Below are 17,824 nucleotides of genomic sequence, written 5' to 3' on the forward strand. Positions count from 1 at the left end.
TCACGCATCTCGTGCAGCCACTGGGAGCTACTGCTACAACAAGGCTAAAAACAGAGATCAAATACATTTTTTCCAAACAACTTTTTCATGTGGCGGCTTCAGGACACTTGGGTCAGTACAGACGAGCAGTATGGAGGTATTTGGATGTTTCATAGTGTGTGTATCTGCCGCACGACGGTGAGTAGATGATTGGTGAAATATTGATTTTGGGTGAAGTATCCCTTTAACTAATGCTTAATAGTGTACTTATTATAAAGCGTTACCTATTTTACTAATAAATAAAAAATGACTTGTACATTATTTCAAATGGGGTTTTCACAGTGTAAATAGTAAAATTCAAGAAATTCACTTGACAACTAAATTCAAAACATTTTAATGAATCATTTTCATATAAAATAATAAAAAATACCCAAAATGCAGTTGATAAATAGACAATAGGGCATTGTGGGGCCAGGTCAGAAAATACATAGAAGGGGGTGCACGGCCGAAAAAGTTTGGGAACTGCTGCACTAATGTTTGAAAATGCAGCTAAATTTAATCTGAAACACGCTGCCTTCTGTTGAAATGTGTTGGTGTGTTGGTGCACACAGGCAGAGCTGTTGTTAAACTGTCTTATTTTTACAGATTTATCTTCTCACAAATATATTCTCAGGAAAGGGAAGTGAATTTTTTATCAGATTTTAAACCTCTGGGGTCGATGTCTTCAAACTAGAGCAACTAAAGCGCTGCCGTCAACTTCACTCAAAAGTGTGGATTTGAAAGTCTCTCCCAGTTTTTATTTGACTTTGATAGACCACGTACAATCTGGAGATATAGTAGTTTTAATTTGACTGTACAAAAATAACATTTCTGGGGGATTTTTTTCAAAATCTACAAAATCAAAGTATTCAGAAACAAAATGGGCTCAGACCCCTAAGGGTTTACGCAGCACTGACACTGAGCTGAGAGTGAATTAAAAAGCTGCAGCCAAAGCAGGATGTGGGTGCACTGACCGGCCGGTCATCTGGTTTGACCCGCTGGGTTAAGATGCTCCTCGCATCTAAGAAAAGAACCGGAGGAAATGAGTCTTAACACCCACTTTCTCATCTGAATAACTATCAAAACATATAATAGAGAAGTGATAGAAAAACAGACAGAGTGAGACTTGTTTGTTGTCTTGAGTTGAAACAGTCGTCTCGCAGCTTCAGACTTTTAAGTAAGGATGTACGATAACTATCGTTACCAATAATAACTGGCCTGATATTGGCCAATAATCATGGGGTTAGTCCGATGATGACATTTTTCTATCGATTAATAGAGCCCCAATAAAAAAAAAAAAAGCCATTGTTGCCTTGATTTGTCTCATGTTTGCGTTGTTCTATGATAAGTTTGTCATAATTTCTAAGCATGTAAGAGATTATTTCATACTAGATAAGTTAGAGCCATAGACTGCACATCTTTAAATCAGACTTCTGGGGGTGAGAGAGGAATAAACACAGAAACAAACTGGTTAAATGTACAAAATAAGGTACGACTGTTGAAAAGACTTCTCCCAAAGCGTGAATGGGACGGGGGGTGAGTGTAATAACATCTCTGTCAGACTGAAGCCGCTGAAAATGTCCTGGAAAATGATTTCAAGAGAAGAGTGTGAACCCTGAAGCTGTGTCTGTTCTCCTCAGGCTCCCTGGTGAACGGCATGAGCCGGTGTCGCTCCCTCCTGTCGGCCAGTCTCAGCTGGAGCTGGCCGCTGCAGTCTCCACAGCGCCGTCCTGCCAGCAGTCACCACGACGACCCCACCAGCAAGAGGTCAGCTGACCCACAGCGTGTGTTTTTTTACATGATTCATAGCTGTAGCTGCGTGTGCGCAGTTCACATACTGGGATGTTAACATGCACTTTGTGTGTGTGTGTGTGCAGACCGAGGCTGCAGGCTCAGAGGAAGTTTGCCCAGTCCCCGCCCAGTTCTCCGGGACCGCCCGCGATGATGTCATCAGCGCGGAGTAATCACAGCCACAACCTGGCCGTGGTCACCTGTCTGACCAGACGGAGACCAAAGACTGAGGATTTCTTGTCCTTTCTCTGTTTGAGAGGTGAGATAGATAGATAGATAGATAGATAGATAGATAGATAGATAGATAGATAGATAGATAGATAGATAGATAGATAGATAGATAGATAGATAGATAGATGTAGCCGAAATGTCAACATGACCTTTGACATTTCGGCTACATCTTTGTGTGTTAGTACAAAGCCTACACTCCTGTTAGTTTGGATATCGTCTTGTTTCCATTTGCACAATCTGTCGTGCAAATTAAAGGGACAACGAGGAGTTTTGGAAAAGCGAAGCGTTTTCACACTACATTTATGAGCCTCCGCGCGCACCGTAAAATTCTTTTGACCGGCGCAAGACGGACTCATGTTTTCATTCATCAATAATTAAAGTCAGAGGTTCAAAGAGGTTCACATACCGTCGTAGTTGACAGAATGATATATTTATCGAAAATGGGCCCATTAACAAGTGTGGGTAGCGGAGATTCATCCACATTAACGTGAGACTTTTTTATAACCGATTAGAAACTCCTCATTGTCCCTTTAAGGATGAATAAGTGATGAACCGTAACTGTTCATGCTGCATTTTGGGATGATTTTCTCTTAAAGATTTAAGTTTTCTAGAGGAAAATATAGCATAACTCAGGGAAAAAGAGAGTAGTTCCACTCTTCATTTGTGTTTCATGTTTATTTATTATTATATATTTATTCTCTCTGCGCAGTTACTGATATTTTTCCATTATCACTTAGGTATATGCTACTATTTTGCAGTACTGTTGTTTGTACAGACCAAAATTTAACGAAGGCATTTCCTCTTTCACCTCAGGTTCGGCAGCGTTGCCAAGCAACATGGCGTTCTTAGCCAGCGGACGGGAGAAGGAGGCGGCTGACACTCAGCATCTCACTTCCTGTCTTTCCACCAATCACAGGACAGGGACCGATGGGAGGAACATGAGCTCGTTCAGTAGAGCAGGTACCGATCGATGATCTGAGCCGCCGGTGTCTGAGAAGATGAAGACGCTTTAATTAACACCTGTCTGTCTCTGTGTTTGTCTCTCTGTCTGTCTCTCTCTCTCTCTGTCTCTCTCTCTGTCTCTCTCTCCATCCCACAGTGCAACAGGACTCTCGGTCTCTGAGAGGTCGGCCTGCAGGCTCTGCAGCTGTCGGCCCTCTAACTGCCCCAGCTCAGGGCAGGAGGGAGAGAGAGGAGGAGCAGCAGAGGCGGAGGAGGAGGAGAGAGAGGACGACAGAGGAGGAGGAGGAAGAGGACGAAGAGGAGGAGGAGGAGGGGAAGAAGGAGGGAGCAGCGCGACACCTCCTGAGGCCTCGACAGCTCTCCCTACAGGTCAGGAGGACGAACAAGGTGATCAGCCGCTCTACACACCTGGCTATGTGCGTTTGTACTGGATTTAAATGGTAAAAGGTCAAAGCTCAAGGCCACGGTGACCCCACATCAGATTCAGATTCAGATTCAGATGTTTTATTCATGTACTAAGAAAAATATGATGCACTAGAACAGTTTACAAACAGATGTACATGAAAAGGAACCCCAAAGAAGCAAGGATGTGTAAAGATACATACAATACATCAACATTACCCAGTGTCAACTTTTATCCAAAACTTGCAAGTTATGGCGTTTTGTATCCGAATAGTTGGGAAATCAGAATACTGACAAATGACCAAGATGATAAAATATCACAGTGTGCAAACATGCAAGGAAGGTTACATATTACATTTATACAATATTCATGGGTTGCAGTGACGTCACGTCGAAGGGACCGCCGCCATGTTTGTGTCCGATTTGACAGGTCTCCTCCGTTAATATAATACATCCATGGTCTCCTCATATGACAGCATGCAAACCGCAGGATGGAAATGACAGTTTCTTGACAAAATGACAGGGTTTCATACATCCTGTCTGGGTTTATATCTCTATAACAACAGACACACTCTATATTATCCCACTTATTACACAGTTTATGAATTAATTAATTAATTTGAGACGTAATGTTGATCAAAGTCCGGTCACTTCTCCGCTGTTTGCTCCTCATCCTCCTCCCGGTCGACTCGTGTGTGTTTTCATCGAGCTTTTGATAATCAATCAGTAGATTGATGAATTATCATGTAAATGTTACGATGTGCGCATTTATGTCGTCCTGTCTGTCATAAGAGATTATGATACGGGACACGCTTGTGTCACGGACTCGCGGTGGCACAGACACAGCTGGTCACAGCTGTGACACTGCGCTGGCCGCTCTGATCGCAGGTTTGGTTCCAGCAGCGGTGAGGGAGGCAGAGAGCCTCCACTCTCCCTCTAACAAGCTACAAGTCATTTCTCTAACATCACAATTAGTCTGAAGCTGGTAAAAATGAAACACAAGGTAAAAATCCTTGATAGTTCTTCTGCCCTGCTCCGCTGATCAGAGCGGCGTCCCTAGCAACGGCCCGTTTTCCTTAGCAACGGTCTGTTATACAGAAATAAAAGACCCTAAATGCAGAATCAGTGAGTAATTAATAAGAAAGTAATCAAAATGCAGAATTCAATATATCCATGTTATTTAAAAAAAAAAGTGAATCCCCTCTTTTTGTGAGACTTGTCACAGCCCATGCTGCGACTGATAGACTGCCTGCAGTCAACTATTTATTCCGCCTATAGCCTAACTTTACGTCTTTTGTGATGGAATAAAACTGCAGTCCGGGGTTATTTTGGCGACTGCTATCACAGTCAACAGCACAATATAATCCTGGCATCTTTCAAATATCGTAAATTTTCGGTCTCTTGCTGATTTCCTCCTACTACTCCACTTGTTCTGGTAACGTGACGCTGTGATCTGTGCCCAGATCGCCCTGATTCGGACACAAATATGGCGGCGCAGAAACACAGTGACGTCATGTGAATCTAATGAATAGGTTCATCCACAGTGGAATTAACAAGAATATCAAAGTGTTAATTTTATATTATATGGACTTTATTTATAGACTTTACTTTACTTGGTTGACCTCTGTTATAAGTAGACTGGTAATTGTAGTGGGAACTTTCACAAACTGAGTACTCGCAAACAAGATGAACGTCTTGCCAGTTTATTCACTTGCAAGTGGGCGTTCCCGAACAGCAACAGTTAAGTCACCAGTTGGAAAGATGCGCACTGTCTCTGAAGCAGAACTTGCTTATATACACCTCACATCACTTGAACACCTGTCAGTACATACGTCACTTCCTGACAGCTGTTCCCCCTAGATGGTCTGGCACCGTGCTGAGTGTAACAAAAACAGCCACGGGGGGTCGTAAAACACTAAACATACATTTCAAGGTTTTACCATACATAGACTTAAACCCTTGTAACAGCTTTACATAGAATGTACAGAGAAAAGCTAAAATAGAGTACAGACCATATAAGAAAAACCTCCAAGAGTGTATTTTCCCAATACACTCCACCCTCTTGAGCATTCAATGCTCACATCGAAGAAGAAAATACACTCCAAAAATGAAGATAGAACATCACAGCACAATCAAAATTACACAGTCACGTTATCGTCAGAATATGGTGGAATCCATCCTGGAGTTGGAAACATTTCTTATTTCATCGTTAGTATGCAGTTGTACATATTATTGCACATGTCCTCCTACAACATCTCCTAACCATCTATAGAGTAATAACATCATGCATGTCAGTACAAAGGTACAGAAACATAAAATTATGCCAAAACATAACCAACTTGGAATTAAAAATTGCACCATCATTTGCACCTCATGGCCCTAGCTCGTCTGAAAGCCAATTATTGAAACTGTAACCTGCTGAATCTGATGGGCCAAAATCATCTCTGATGTTTTGTAGAGCTTCTATTACATTGGTAAAGTTATCTGTATTGTCAGGAATCAAAGTTACACATTTGGAGTTTCATTTATCCTGTAAGGCATGTATTACATTTTAATAGTCCCATAAACTGTGTTGGTATCTGCGTCTGCGCTTCGACTGATGTCACATTCTTCACGTTTGGCCATGATTGTGGGCCAAAACTTTCTTCACAAAGCATGTCCCAACAACGAAAGGTTTTGTCCGATACATTGGAGTATGTTGCATTGATGTATACAGGTGCAAGTCTCTTGCAGCTTTCTTTAGATGTTGCCCACTGACGTCTTCCCTTGGGCTTCTGAATGTTAACATGTCCTGTAAATTGAATTGCTTCACGGGTGCATCCTTCATCTTTTGTAGTTAGATTGAATAATGGATTCCATTGTATGAATATCATCTTTTTGCTAAACCTACTTCACAGATATCAAACTCTTGCCCTAAAATTGGCGGGGTTGTTGATTTCTTCACCGGGTTTGAGATGAGTGTACCTGGTGTACACTCCCCTTTGTAGCCGGACTTTCCCACACAACTGTTTGGCAATTGTCTGACACTGCTCCGCAAGGTTGTCTGCTGAAGAAGGGATGCCGTCTATTCTTGGAATCTTCTTACAATGGTTTGCATGTATCCACATAGCCCTCTCTGTGGTCTTCACTGCTGATGCTATGGTCATTAGCACCTGGTATGGTCCCTGCCACCTCTGATTTCCATCCTCTTCTTCTAAAATCCTTCACCACGATCCAGTCTCCTGGCTTCAGGTTGTGCAGATATCCACTCGCCTCCTGTGGTAAAGCGTCCTTCACCTGTCTGTGAATATCACAAAGCACAGTGGAAAGGTTTGCACAATAACGCAACATCTCATCTTCACACATTGCGATGTCTGGCAATTGTCTCTTCTGGGGCCCTATCCCCGTATTCAAAGGTCTTCGAAACAATATCTCAAAGGGACTAAGACCATATTTATTCCTTATTCTTCCCCGCATATACATCAAGACCAATGGAAGTTTCTTTACAGCATTTAGCAAGTTTGTTTTTCAAGGTGCCATTCTCTCTCTCAACCGCTCCTCCACTGGCTGGATGATAAGCACAATGTGTTCTCATGTCAATTCCCAAATACTCACCTACTGCAGTCAAAGCCACATTTACGAAGTGTGTACCGTTGTCACTGCTTATTTTCCTAGGTATTCCCCATCTAGGAATGATCTCATTAATTAAACACTTAGCAACTGCACTCGCATCTGCTTTAGTTACTAGAAAGGCTTCCACCCATTTACTTGTCTACAACATGTCTACAATCACTAGACAATATTACTTACTGTCACTAGGTGTTAATTCAATAAAAATCCATTTGCAAATGATCAAATGGCATTGAGGGTGGTGGGTGTGCACTCATGGGCATTTGTTGACCTCTACCCACATTGTGTGTTGCAGACACAAGACATTTTTGACAAAAATTCTGAGCAAATGTTGAAAATCATTTTGTAAACCAATACCTGCTTATGTCTACCTACATCTGCCCCTTTGACGCATGGTCCTGACCATGTGTCAACTTGGCATAAGCAGGAAAAAGATGTTTAGGCAAACAAGGTTTACCATCCGGTCCATACCATACTCCATTCTTGACACATGCCTGTGTCTTCTTCCACTGAGCCTTCTCCTCTTTTATGGCTTTACCCTGTGTCTCCTGTAAATCAATTGTAGGGGTTACAACATCTTGAGAAACAGACACAAGTTGTGGTGGCTTAAGAGACAGCCTTGCCGCCCTCTTGGCAGCTGAATCCGCTCTCGCATTTCCCTGTGAAACCGGATCAGACTCGTTAGTATGTGCATCACATTTACAAATGGCAATTTGTTTGGGTAACCGAACAGCCTCCAGTAACTCAGCCACCTGCTGATGATGAGCCACTGGCTTACCCGCAGATGTAAGAAACTGCCCCTGTTTCCAAATTGCTCCAAAATCCAAAAGCATATCGGCTATCAGTATATTAACTGTTTTATCTATCACATATTTACATGCTTCAGTCAAAGCCTTAAGTTCTGCTGCTTGTGCTAAATAGTTAGCTGGAAATGACTCAGCTACTAAAGTCTCATGCTGTGTTACCACAGCATATCCTGCTAACACCTTGCCTGTGGCTGGATCACGTGAGGCTGATCCGTCAACAAACAACTCCAATTCCGCGTTGGGCAATGGTGTATCCTGTAGATCCGGCCTAGGAGAACAAACTTCATTAATAACTGTAAGGCAGTCATGCGGCTCTACGTCATCTTCTGTAGGAAGAAGAGTAGCAGGGTTAAGCATAGTACATCGCTTCACCGTAATGTTAGGCATATCAAGCAAAACAGTATGATATCTTAACCATCTGGCTGCTGACAGATGAGCCGTCTTCTGTTCCAACAAAATAAAATAAATAACATGTGGTACCAAAAGAGTCAAATCCTGGTATCCTACCAAATCCTGTGATGCCAGCACTGCTTTCTCTGCTGCAGCTAACGCTCTTAAACACAGCGGGAGGCCAGTCCCCACTGTATCCAGTTTAGAAGAGAAATAAGCAACTGGTCTTGGTCTTCCTCCATGCTCTTGTATCAGTATTGTCATGAACCCATTTTTCTCATCCACCGTCTGTGTGAATGGTTTAGTCATGTCAGGCAGTCATAAAGTCAGAGTAGTCTTCAAGCCATTACCAATTAAACAAAGGCTTCTTCAGCTTTGTTCGTCCAAGTCACAGTCTGATGCGCAGTCAGGCCTTTATCATGTATCATTGCAGAGAGTGGAGCCTCAATTTCCGCATAATCAGGAATCCACTGTCTGCAATATGACGTCATTCCTAAAAAAGACATTATTTGTTTTTGTTTTTGTGAGAGGTTTAGGAATATTTTGAATTGCAACTATACGCTTGGGAGAGAGAGCCATACCCTCAGCTGTGATCACATGTCCCAAAAAAGGTCACTTTTGGTTGAACGAATTGTAATTTACGTAGACTCACCTTGTGACCATGCTAAATGTCTCAATTACTTTAATGTCCTCTAAACAAGTTTCTTTAGTTGCGGAACAAATCATCAAATCATCCACATACTGAAATAACGCACCTCCACCTGGAAAACACCAGACTGTCCAAGTTTTCTTTCAAGGCAGCATTATAAATTGTAGGACTTTCACAATACCCAATGGGTAATCGAGTCCACGTCCATGTCTTCCCCTTGAAAGAAAACGCAAACCAGTACTGTGATTCCTTATGCACTGGAACGCTGAAAAAAGCATTTGCCAAATCAATAACAGAAAACCATTTACTTGTTGGTGGAACTTGTGATAAAATAGTATGTGGATTAGGTACATTTGGTACTCGAGCATGCACCGTTAAATTTACTGCCTGCAGGTCTTGAACAAACCTCCATTCTTCGGGCTGGCCAGCATCTCTACTTTTTCTAATTGAACAATGATCTCAGCCTCAAGCAATGACTCAAACACTAGTGTCATGCCTTGTATTACTTCTGGCTTCAAAAGATATTGTTCTTTACAGGGGCGGAAAGATGACTTTGGTGTTACTTTTTAAGCACTGCCCCTTTGATCAATCTCTGTGAGAATAACGTGTACACTTCTGCGCGCGTTAAGACGTATACTACAATGACAATTATACGCTTTTAAGGCCTGGATGGTAAAATACTCCTTCACTTCCCCTCCTCTGCCACCGGTGGTCTTTCCTACACTGCCCTATCCACTGCTGCATCCACTGCTGCATCCACTGCTGCATCTTCTCCTCCAGAACCTGCTCCTGTACATGTTCAGTGTCTCCTATCGGAATATGCGGACTTCAATTGGTAACCTGGTAGAATATTTGTTATACTTCATCAGGTAATACCACTCCTATAGCACAATTGCTCTCATCCCAATAGATGTAATCTGTTTGCAGAATGTCGCTCTCCTGCTCTTTGTTAAACCACACTCTGAATCTGACCCTATAGAAAAAATGAATCATGCAATTAAAAGTACTTATTTGTTTTTTTAATTTGTGTCACTGGTATAGATCTCTGCCTTTTAATAGGTTATAAGGTTATAATAATAGTGTGCATTTTCTAGACATTTCTACACCCTCTTTACTTGCAGTTAAAGTGAGTCCTAACACACACATAAGGTCCCAACCCTTATTGGACAACAAGATGAAAGGAGAAATTAAATTTTTTTATTTATTTTTATTTTTTATTATTTTTCCTTCACTCATCTTTGGTTTAGTAATTAGTTCTTTCTCCATTATTACTAATTCTGTTGCCCCGGAATCTACCAAAAATGAAATTGGTTGGCCTGCGACCTTTAGTGTTAGCTTAGGCGTCACTTATTATGCAGCATGCATTATGTATGTACTGTAGTTGGTAATGTACAGTATAGCTAATTGATCTTACTCCTGTTCATGAGGTGTTTGTGTCTGTGTATTGGTGTTCTCACATGCTGTTGTAGACGTAGCGGCACTTGTCCTCGACCCCTCCTCCAGTCAGTCAACACTCTCGTAGTTGTCGCCTAGATGAGGACACTCTCTGGCCCAGTGTCCACATGCTCCACAATTGCAGCAACCATTGCCACGTCCTCGTCCTCTCAGCCAGTGGCCTCTGCCTCTTCCTCTGGGACCAGGCGTCATATGCATAGAGTTGAGTCATCATGAGTCTATCGATGATTTCTTCTTTCTCCACCTTGATCACTTGTGGGAGGCTTTGGCAACCTTCTTCATATCTGCCACTGTCCATTGTCTATACACGTCCTGGAAACTCCCGTAGTCATTTGTCACTTCCACTAAAGGGAATTGTAATGTCCCATCAGAAGTGAAGGTCTGATGTCCTGCTTCTCCTTCATCACCACAGTATCTCTTCTTTATGCCCGTATCTTGTTGATACTGTCTTGTACGTCTTGCAGTATCTGGCTATCATTATTTGCTTAATTGTCCGGTGCAGGGGACTAGTCCATTGTGGTGGACCTCGACAGGTGGTACTTGCCCCTGAGCTTAGACTGCGGGGGTGGCCAGTCTGCTTGTGATGTAGCAACTGTGGATGTCTGGTGGAGAAGGTCAAAAAGTCAGAGTTGATCCTGATTTTGAGGAACTTGTACCCGGAGCCGCTGGTGGTGTCTGGCTTGAGGAGCTGGAGGACCCCTGTGGTATTTGTCTCAGATGTCGACTGCCGGTAGGTGGGGCCGAGTCCAAGTCCACGTCTCTAAATGTAACACACTGAACAAACACATTAGAGGCTGCTGTCCCTGCCTGTGACTTTCTTTCCCTATTTTTTTTTTTTTTTTTTTATCAACTCATACTTTCTCTTGCAATTTCCATTAGCGTTCTGTTAGTTGTTTTATACTAAAGCTTCCTCCAGCAGGAAACCCACATTCTGCAACCCAGACATCCAGTTGATTACGACTCTCAGTCCCATAATTCCACAACATGTAACTTTGTATTTGGAGCACCTCTATCAGGTTCTGGTGCATGGATAGGTGTGTTACTCAGTACTGCTCCTTTGTTGTTAGTGGTACCACTCTAAGCGGTTTCTCTAGCGGTCCCTGACCTGCCCTAGTAGCCCCAGGCTAGAACCCTTAGTTATTTTCCTATAGGCAGTTTCTCTAGCGGTCCCTGACCTGCCCTAGTAGCCCCTGGCTAGAACCCGTTTTCTTTTTGAGGCCTCTTTAGGCAATTCCCTAGCGGTCCCTGACCTGCCCTAGTAGCCAAAGGCTGTGGAATCCCAAGGTGATTCGTCTTCTAGCGGTCCCTGACCTGTCCTAGTGCCCCAGGCTGACTAAATCCCTACACACAAGTCTTCCCTGATCATACTACAGAACCGTAATTGATAACCATAATTTGTTGTTTATCAGTTCGACATTCTGAGAATCACAGTGGAATACTGACCAGAAAGACGCTTCCTGTTTGCTTTCCACCAAGGTTTCCTGCCGTGAGTCGACCACGGCCTCAGTCCCTCCGGGTCCCACATCTCTACCCAGTTTTTCTTGGGGAGGTTTTGGGCGTGCACTCTTCCCGGTGGTCCTGAGTCCAATATCGACTCACGCCAAGGAAATCCCACTTCTGACACCAAATTGTAGTGGGAACTTTCACAAACTGAGTACTCGCAAACAAGATGAACGTCTTGCCAGTTTATTCACTTGCAAGTGGGCGTTCCCGAACAGCAACAGTTAAGTCACCAGTTGGAAAGATGCGCACTGTCTCTGAAGCAGAACTTGCTTATATACACCTCACATCACTTGAACACCTGTCAGTACATACGTCACTTCCTGACAGCTGTTCCCCCTAGATGGTCTGGCACCGTGCTGAGTGTAACAAAAACAGCCACGGGGGGTCGTAAAACACTAAACATACATTTCAAGGTTTTACCATACATAGACTTAAACCCTTGTAACAGCTTTACATAGAATGTACAGAGAAAAGCTAAAATAGAGTACAGACCATATAAGAAAAACCTCCAAGAGTGTATTTTCCCAATACATAATGAACATAGACTGACAGAGAAAGTCACTTTCACCTTTGTGCAATCAGATGAAATCATAATTATTTTGATTTTACATTGAAATTGAATCACATAACATTCTTGTGTTTATACTGGTAGAGTCGTGGGCTTGGTTTTTACATTTCACTGCAATGTTTTTAACCCTGGTTTTAGCCTTGTATGTGATAAATAAAACATCTATCCATCCATCAGAAGCTAATGCTATAAAACTATCTGTCCATACAGAGAAGATAAGTTATGGATAGATAAAATAGAGTATAATTAATTAATAGCAACTGTACCAAACAGAAATACAGACATGATAAATAACATACATTAATGGTAATGGAAAAAGTAAATAATTGCACAAGTAGTAAGAATAAATATGCAAATAAAATAAAAAATAAACTCTGATAAATGGGCGCTACAGTTTGTGACATTGACTCTCTTTTCCCTGAGCAATTATTGTAATTTCTCTAGAAAACTTCAATATTTAATAGAAAATGAACTCAAAATTCAGCATAAAAAGTCATTCATCTGTAATTTGCACAATAAGATTGTGCAGATGGGAAAAAAAGACTATCTATCTATCTATCTATCTATCTATCTATCTATCTATCTATCTATCTATCTATCTATCTATCTATCTATCTATCTATCTATCTCTCTATCTATCTATCTATCTATCTATCTATCTATCTATCTCTCTCTCTCTCTCTCTCTCTCTCTCTCTCTCTCTCTCTCTCTCTCTCTCTCTCTCTCTCTCTCTCTCTCTCTCTCTCTCTCTCTCTCTCTCTCTCTCTCTCTCTCTCTCTCTCTCTCTCTCTCTCTCTCTCATTGCACCTCCACCAAAACATTGGTCATCCATTGGCAGACTTGTTTGTGTAATTATTCGCTGCTGACCTCCACGTCCTTTATTTTTCTGTTGCAGGTTACCATGGTAACCAGACTCCCTCAACAGAGAACCTCCTCCTCCGTCAGGTCGGTCGCGACCCCGAAGCCGGGCTCAGGGGTCGGCGGCAGCGGCAGCAGCAGCAGCAGCAGCAGCAGACGATCACCGAGGCCGTGCACGAGGCCGAGCAATACCAGTAAACCAAGAGGCCATCTCCAAAGCAACAACAACAACACGAACAACAACACCAACAAACACCTCTCGCGGCATAGCAACCACCAGCTGCCTCGCAAAGACCACCACCACCTTCCTCTGCACGGGCCGCGGCCGTCGGCCTCCACCAACCTCTATAGCAACAACACCAGGACCTTCGCTGGTCTCCAGAACTCAGGGAGAAATCCAGGCAGGACGACTCAGACACCGCCGCCGCCGCCGCTGACCAACGGCGCCGCCGCCATCGGACGGACGGACGAAGAAAGTCCCGGAGGAGGAGGAGGAGGAGTCCTGAGACTGTCCAGGCGGCGGCGAGGCCTCCCGCCAGACAACACCAACGCCACCGCGGCTCCTCCAGGCGGCAGCAGCAGCTCAACAAAGACGTGTAGGCCGCCGCCGCTGCAGTGCAACAACGGGGACGTCTCACTGGACGGTCGCCGCCATGTTGGCGAGGTCGGACCGGAGAAGAAGGAAAAGAAGGAGGAGGAGGTGAAGGAGGAGGAGGAGGCCAACAGAGATAAAGACGTTAAAGAGGAGTACGTGAGCCATACGGTTGAAATCGGAGAGACGACGACGCCCGACGCCGGTTGTGTCGGCGAAGACGTGAAGGAGCAGGTAGGTGACGGGAAGTTGAGTTTGGCGCCTCAGGAGGTGGCGAACCTGACCGACGTCACCATCACGGACTACGACCTCGGCCCCGTCAGCGAGGTCATGTGCCGACAGGTGCGAGAGAAACGGCTCCACCACAGGAATCAGACCGACTCGTCCGCCACGACCGCGACCGCCGAGTCCACGACCGCGACGGCGACGGCGACGGCGAGGACTACTGTAACTAAAGCTGCTATCGACTCGGCGACATCGACGGACGTCCACGCCGACCCAGACAAAGGCGCGAGCAGAGACAACGTTACCAAGTGTACTTCACCAGCCAGCGGTTACTCGACCCATAATTCCAAAGGTGCTGCAAAAGACGCCTCTTCCAACGGAACCGCGGCGGACTCGACGGGGGAGAACGACGGTGGTGGTCCGCCCGTCTGTAGCGACTCCAACGCTTCCAAGGGCTCGACGAGGGGCCTCGCCCAGACCAAGTCTACTACCTCAGCCATGAAGACCAGGACCAGCCCCAGGGTCCTTCTGAAGCGCTAACGGACCGCTGAGGCCGCGTGCACACGGCGCCGGGTATCGGGGGGGAAAAAACACAAACGTCTTTGAATGTGTTTTCGTCTTTTGTCCCCAAGGAAACTCAGATTTAGGAAGGGATGGGAACCGAATTTGGTTCTTCTATTGGTACCGACCCGAATTCCCACCAAAGTACCGAGTATCGATTCACGTGAAGTCAAACGGTTCCATAGCCCGACAAGCCAGATTATATCATTAAAACAGGGTTCCTATGCAAGTATGGAAAGTATGGAATTTGATTTTATACATTTCCAGGTCTGGAAAAGTATGGAAAATGGAAACTATTGTATGGAAATATATTTATTTATTAATACTTATCTGGGTTTGGTCTTATCTGAAGTTATTTGGGTTAATTATTTTGTACACGCTATTGTACCTAGCTACAATCTCCTGGAAATGATTTGGTGACATAATGGCATACACATTCAGAATAATGAAAACAAATGATTAATTGCATGATTTTTTTTTATATAATGCACAACTATTTACTCAAATATCACAAATTATTTGAATTTTTTTTTTAATTAGGGTCTGGAAAAAGTATGGAATTTGGAAATTTCAAATGTGTAGGAACCCTGTTAAAATGTCTAGTTTGGCAACGACTGGTAGACCTCGGCTCAATCCAGGGGGCGGGATGAAGGCTGTCTTTCAAACTGCCTCTGCACGCAATAGGGTAGCGCTACGACCAATCAGAGCAAAGAGCAGGATGAAGTCACGTTGGTAGATTAAACTTTTCCCATATCCCGTCGGCAAAACACCAAATACATCCTTCTTCGAAATGAACGACTTCAGTGCAGTTTCTTGCTCAACTTTTAAAGAAAATGACAAGTTTAATTCTTTCAAAGTTGATGCCAACGCCGATTCAAACGATTCCTTTGCCAAAGCCATCTTGTCATGTTTTTCACGGTCGCAAGTATGTCGTCATCGCGTTAAGCCCGCCCAACGACTCTCTAAACAGATAGAGTGCTGTGATTGGTGAACACAAACGGTGTTCGAGACTCAAAAAGGTCCTATGGCTCGTTTCTAGACCCACCTACCGCTAGGGTGCGTCTAGATTTCTAGGCTAACGGTTCCACATTTCGGTACCTGAACGCACCTTCGCCTGAAAAACAGCCGTCCGTCATTTGAAAATAAAACACTGTTATTACATCTGTTTATGAGAATCGGTACCGGAGAATATCGTAAACGGCAGCGGCGCTTCTCATCACAGCGGGAATAAAGTCCTCGTCACGTAATGAGAGCTCATCTAAACGAGGACGAAGTCTCTTCCTCTCGTCAATACGTGAATATTCTCCGGTTCTCATCAAAGTCGGCACCTTGTAGAGTTTGCGCTGCGCCTCAGTTTCATTAGTTTTTTTATTTAACCTACAGAGTTTCACACAGAACTTTCTGAGGCTGTAGGAGTTTCTCCGTGTTTCTCCTTCTGCCACAGTAAAAAGGAACATTTACATTTTTGACAAGATAACAAGACAAGATAGTCATGAACTATTCAAATTCTTTTTTTAATTGAATAACTATTCGATTCCCATCCTTAAAACATAAAATACTCTTAAAGGCTAAGGAAATAAATATAAAAAATTTGAACTATTTTTTTTATATACAAAATAACTTTAATTACCACACATACACACAAAAAGTGAAATACCTGTACTGGTTCCCAGGTACCAAGTATTGGTACCGTATCGATTCAAATGTGGAAGGTAGCCGACCCGTCCCTAGACTTAGGTAAATGAAAATTATTATTTCTGAAATCTCTGGCCAACGTGGAGGTTTGGGTGAACTCTGGTTTTATGCTTCCGTGTATAAACGAGGGAAAACAGGATTTTTAGGTTCCTGGGGCCGTATTTACCAAGCTTCCTAGAATTACTCCTAACAACACACGACTTATGAGTAGAAAAATTCTTGGCTGAAAGACGCACTTAAGAGTTATTTATCAAGCGTTTTACTCACGCTTTTAAGGAAATGTAGGACTGAATCTTAAGTGTCGGTCTCAGTGCTCTGAGTTACAACAGTAAATGAGCCGTAAACTGAATTTTAGTTGCGTCACTGCCAAGTCCATAGGAATGACCAATCGCTGAAGGGAATCTCTTATCTAAGAATATAGAAATATCTTGGAAACATCTCAGTGAATAGTTAAATGGCCAGTGGGAGTGTATATTTTCAATTTCCACATACTCCGTCTTCCTTGTGCACGCCAGTTAGTCATGTAGGTTGGAAAACTGCAACATTTTATGATACAACACATCTGTTCTACAAACACGGAGTAATGTTGAACAGCAAATCAACCTCAGAGAGACAAAGTAATCTGTCATTCACGTTGTACAATCTCACTTCATAGGCAATTTTATTTGTATAGCCCATTTTTACAAACAGTTTGTCTCAGAGGGCTTTACACGGCATCATAACAACATCCTCTGCCCTTAGACCTTCACATCAACTGAGGAAAAACTCCATAGAAAACCCTTTTAACAGGGAAAAATGTGGAGAAACCTCAGGCTAAGCAACAGAGGAGGGATCCCTCACCCAGGACGGACAGATGTGCAATAGATGTTACAGATACAGAAGAGAAAACAGTTTATACACAGCTGTCATCATGGTAGCTTGTAGTTCTCTGGGCTCATCCAGTAGGTGCGAAGGTTTCAGCTCGATCGATCAAAGCTAACCTTTGTTCACTGTGCGATCTTTCATCTTTCAGCTATTCACAGTGAGATCAAGCGGCGCTTTTAATTAACATTCGTCCAAACGCTTTTTTTTTTGGTGCATCATTATGTTGAGGAGCAAAGGAGAACTTTCTCTCCGCAGATAATCAAATAAATCCCAATAAATCGGTTGCGTATTTATCCGGGTTTGTGCAGATGAAGATATTTTATGAAAAACAATCAGAAACGAAGGCAGAGAGGGAGGATGTTCGTTTTTCTAAATAAATACCCGGCTGCGTGTGCACATGACCTGAGAAGTCGTACTGAAGACAAAAACACTGGATACTGTTGATGGTAGGCAGCGGTGCGCGATGGCGGTTGTTGGCTGGGTTTATAGTGACGTAGTGACCATGGTTTTATTATTTTGTTTCTCTACATCTCTCAGTGGGAGTGGGTTTTTTTTTTTAAAATAAATAATTGATTGGAAGACACACAGCATAATGTTGTATAGTGCACTGTATAGTGATTCGATGCTTCCCTGTTGTATGTGAA

The 17,824-nt window shown here is 43.3% G+C and overlaps 1 protein-coding gene across 1 annotated transcript; it reads left to right on the forward strand.

The window, feature by feature from the left end:
• The first annotated feature begins 2,901 nt into the window (after positions 1 to 2,901).
• LOC310999493 (uncharacterized protein) lies at positions 2,902 to 15,233 on the forward strand. The gene is made up of 3 exons (XM_083989940.1): positions 2,902 to 3,000; positions 3,140 to 3,390; positions 13,281 to 15,233. Exons 1-3 carry the CDS (start codon positions 2,979 to 2,981, stop codon positions 14,598 to 14,600), a joined length of 1,593 nt encoding a protein of 530 aa, XP_083846066.1. The 5' UTR covers positions 2,902 to 2,978; the 3' UTR covers positions 14,601 to 15,233.
• Positions 15,234 to 17,824: the final 2,591 nt, after the last annotated feature.

The sequence above is a fragment of the Trachurus trachurus genome (genome assembly GCF_905171665.1).
Source record: "Trachurus trachurus genome assembly, chromosome: 16".
Lineage (NCBI taxonomy): Eukaryota > Metazoa > Chordata > Actinopteri > Carangiformes > Carangidae > Trachurus > Trachurus trachurus.

Bases quoted from the DNA above. Each gene is read 5' to 3' on its own strand.
- LOC310999493 (XM_083989940.1), top strand. From the start codon at position 2,979: ATGAGCTCGTTCAGTAGAGCAG. The intron at 3,001-3,139 runs GTACCGATCGAT...TCCATCCCACAG, and splicing joins GAGCTCGTTCAGTAGAGCAG to TGCAACAGGACTCTCGGTCT. The intron at 3,391-13,280 runs GTGATCAGCCGC...TTTCTGTTGCAG, and splicing joins AGGTCAGGAGGACGAACAAG to GTTACCATGGTAACCAGACT.